Source organism: Eimeria tenella, genomic scaffold (genome assembly GCF_000499545.2).
Source record: "Eimeria tenella Houghton genomic scaffold, Eth_scaff988, whole genome shotgun sequence".
Lineage (NCBI taxonomy): Eukaryota > Apicomplexa > Conoidasida > Eucoccidiorida > Eimeriidae > Eimeria > Eimeria tenella.
In genome coordinates this window covers 1-4033 of record NW_013546101.1, presented here as the reverse complement: position 1 = coordinate 4033, position 4033 = coordinate 1, and the positions used below count along the sequence as shown (strand labels likewise).

Below are 4033 nucleotides of genomic sequence, written 5' to 3'. Positions count from 1 at the left end.
TTAACAGCAGCAGCAGCTGCTGCTGCTGCTGCTGCTGCTGCAGTAGCTGCTGCTGCTCTGCAGCAAGAAGGCCGGGCTCGAGGCCGCAGCAGCAGCACGGCGAAGCCCGAGGCAGAGAGCCTCATCCAACAGCGGCAGCAGCAACAGCAGCAGCAGCAGCAGCCGTGCTGCTGCTGCCATCTGCTCAATTAAGTGCTTCGGAGTTATTAAACTTGCTGCCATCACCGCCGACACTGCGGCAGCAGCAGAAGCTGCGGCAGCAGCAGCAGCAGCAGCAGCTGCTGCTGCTGTTAAGCTAATTTTTGCGGCTGTTGGTCAGTTTTAATCATTTTGAGTCTTTGCTGCTGTTGCAGCAACTGCTGCAACAGCATCTAAGCTGGAAGACACGTGTGACCTGCTGCTGCTGCGCTGGGGCTGCCGCTGTTGCTGCTGCTGCAGCTGCTGCAGCAGCAGCAGCAGCTGCTGCTGCTGTTAATGCTGCTGTCTTGTTGCAAACACCTAACTCTATTTTAGTGTGCTGCCTCATATAATACTATTAAGCTAGCTCTTTGTTGCTGTTGCTGCTGCTGCAGCTGTCTTTGTCTTCGCGCAGTGTTGAGGCTGCTGCAGCTGCTGCTGCTGCTTGTGCTTCTATTGCTGCTGTTGTGAGTGCAGTTGTTTGCTGCTGCTGCTTGTTTTGCTGCTGCTGCTGCTGCACCATGCTGCTTAAGGTGCCCCACAGAGCCTTAGGCGGCAGCAGCTGCCGCCTTTTGCTTCCGCTGTCACTTCATCTGCCAGCTGCTGCTGCTGCTGCTGCTGCCGCAGCAGCAGCAGCAGCGCCTGCTCCTGCAAGCAAAGTGACAGCTAGCTGCCCTGCTGCAGCAGCAGCAGCAGCAGTGCGTGCTGCTCCTGCGGCCGTCTCCGCGCGTCGCTGCAGCAGCAGCTCCGCCTATCTTTCCTTCACAGCAGCAACAGCAGCAGCAGCAGCACAGCAGCAGCAGCAGCAGCAGCGGCTTTACTGGGCCAAGAGCGAGCGGCAGCTAACTTACGACCCGCAGCAAATCGCCAGCTGGAGAGAAGCATTTCCTTCCCTTGAGGAATTCAGCGATGAAGGTCTGCTGCTGCTGCTGCTGCTGCTGCTGCTACAGCATTGTTCTTGTCGTTGCTGCTTCTGTTGCTGCTGTTGCTGCTGGCACGGTTGCTGCTGCTGCTGTCGTGGTTGTTTTGCTGCTTCCCCTGTGGTTGCCGCCGCTGCTGTCGTGGTTATTGATGCTGCTGCAGCTGTTGCTGCTGCCGTTTTGCTGCTGCGGCAGCGGTTGCTGTTGCTGCTACTTAATTGCTGCTGCTGTCACTGTTGGTGCTGCTGCTGCTTGTGTTGCTGCGAAAGATGCTGTTGCTGCTACGGTTGCTGCGACTGCTGCTGTGTGGCTGCTTTTGCTGCTTTCCCTGATTCCTCTGCTGCTGCTCCCGCTGCAGTTGCTGCTGCTGCTGTTGTTGCTGCTGTTGCAACTCTTTCTGCTAATGTTACTGCGTCTGCTGCTGCTGCTGCTGTCGCTTCTGCTGTCGCACTGCTGTCGTTGCTCGTGTTGCTGCTACTGCTGCTGCTGCTGCCGTAGATGCACCAGCAGCAGCAGCAGCAGCTGCTGCTGCTGCTGCAGCTGCTCTTGCAGCTGCTGCTGCAGCTGCTGCTGCTGCTGCTGCAGTTGAACCCGAATGCATCAGGTGCAAATATCTTTTTATGCAAATAAAAGCAAAAATACTCTTCTATTTTTTTAGACCTCTCCTTCAGTAAAACATTATTTTGGAATTAAAAATAAATTTTTTATTTTATTTAAATTTATTTTATTTTATTTTTATTTTTTTATTTTTATTTGGCGTTTGTTTGTTGCCGTTCAGAAGTTGAATTTTGCAGCAAAAAAATCTGCACTTGTTCATTTCTGATGGCCTTCTTGTGAACTGTTTGATTATTTATTTTTTTATTTATTTATTATTTATTTATTTATTTATGATTTATTTACTGTTTTAACTTCGGCCGTTTTCACGTTTGCAAACTGCGCGTTGCGGTGTACGTACACCTGAATCTGGCAAAAGTGCATTTATTTGAATTCGATTTTTCGCGAAATTGCATTTATTTGCGATCATATTTAATACTTTTTGCATTTATTTGAATCAATTCACAAAATATTCTCCTTTTGTCTCAAAATGAGAAGCAGTTTGATCAAATTTGGTGGTTTCTTGTTGGCGCTGCTGCGGGGTGTACGTACACCCCGTGGAACGGGCGTTTTGGGCGAAGTCCGTTTTTGCGAAAGCTTTTGGAATTTGCTGAATTAAAATTGTTCTTTTTGCAAATTGTTTTAATATTTTTGTTTTATTCATTATTTTCCACCCTTTTTCTTCTTTTATTTCCAGATTTGCTCGAGTGGCGACGAGTTTTCGACCTTTTCGATAAAGATGCAGACGGAAGGATCTCAAGAGCAGACTTACAGAAAAGAGCAGAATTTTCTCTCGACAAAATCCAAAAAATCGAAAGTAAACCCTAAACTCTAAACCCTAAACCCTAGGACTGCCCGCGAAGTCCCAGGCAGCAAAAGCTGCGTCTGCAGCGAATTCCGCGCAAAAAAAAATCCAGTATCTCAGCTAAACCCTAAACCCTAAACCCTCATGAAGGTTGCAGGGGCGGGCGCATTCCAGAAGACGAGAAGCAACAGGGGTTTTGCGCTTTGTGAAGGCTTAGAGACTCTGACCTAGGGTTTAGGGTTTAGTGTTTAGGGTTTAGGGTTTAGGGTTTGGGTCTACAGAGTATGACAAGGACAAGAACAACTTGATAGACTTTGGAGAATTTGTTGAGGCTCTATATGAGGCAAGAAAAACCCTAAACCCTAAACCCTAAACCCTAGACCTTTTGAAGGTGCACTTATTTGTGCCTGCATATATTGGACTCTAGCAGTCGCTGCCCTAAACCCTAAACCCTAATGGATAAACCCTAGACCTTTCTGAAGTTCGCTTAGTCTTGCTCAAACGGAAAATCCTAAACCATAAACCCTAAACCCTAGACCCTGCGCTCTCTCAGCTGCGTGCTCTGCGATGAGGGCGCTAGAAGGGTTTGTTAGGGTTTAGGGTTTAGGGTTTGGGGTTTGGCGTTGCAGCTTGACAAGGAGATTTTGAAGGAAGGCTTTGAGGGTTTCAGCGGCGTCGACGTGCAGCTGGAATTTGAGAAATTCGCGAGTGAGGGTTTAGGGTTTAGGGTTTAGGGTTTAGGGTTTAGGGTTAGGGGCCACCTGGGCGATGCAAAGGGTTTGCTGCTGCCGAGGGTTCGCTGCGGCCGCGGGTTTGCTGCTGCGGGCACGGGGCGGGCTGCGGGCGGCTCGTTTGGCTCGCCAGGGATTAGGGTTTAGGGTTTAGGGTTTAGGGTTTAGGGTTTAGGGTTTAGGGTTTGCGTGCAGCGACGGACGCGCAGGGCAACAAAAGCATAAAGTTGAATGAAATTGAAAAACTTTTGAAAAGCAACAAATTCACTTGTGTGACTTCTAGAGATTGCAAAAAGCTGTTGCGGGAAATAGACCGGAACCGAGACGGGCAAATAGACCTCAAGGACTTCCAGGAGGTCCTAAACCCTAAACCCTAAACCCTAAACCCTAAACCCTAAACCCTAGCCCTAGGGCGTAGAGACCAATTCACTTGTGTGACTTCTAGAGATTGCAAAAAGCTGTTGCGGGAAATAGACCGGAACCGAGACGGGCAAATAGACCTCAAGGACTTCCAGGAGGTCCTAAACCCTAAACCCTAAACCCTAAACCCTAAACCCTAAACCCTAACCCTATGGCGTAGAGACCAATTCACTTGTGTGACTTCTAGAGATTGCAAAAAGCTGTTGCGGGAAATAGACCGGAACCGAGACGGGCAAATAGACCTCAAGGACTTCCAGGAGGTCCTAAACCCTAAACCCTAAACCCTAAACCCTAAAACCTAAACCCTAGCCCTATGGCGTAGAGACCCATTCACTTGTGTGACTTCTAGAGATTGCAAACAGCTGTTGCGGGAAATAGACCGGAAC

The 4033-nt window shown here is 49.2% G+C and overlaps 1 protein-coding gene across 1 annotated transcript; it reads left to right on the top strand.

Moving 5' to 3' along the window:
• Nucleotides 1-698: 698 nt before the first annotated feature.
• Nucleotides 699-3863, top strand: ETH_00003425 (uncharacterized protein; the record flags this gene model as incomplete). The annotated part of the gene is made up of 6 exons (XM_013380881.1): nt 699-1092; nt 2389-2508; nt 2778-2821; nt 3126-3204; nt 3423-3583; nt 3837-3863. The coding sequence occupies 6 exons, from the start codon at nt 699-701 to the stop codon at nt 3861-3863; spliced, it is 825 nt and encodes a 274-aa protein (XP_013236335.1).
• Nucleotides 3864-4033: the final 170 nt, after the last annotated feature.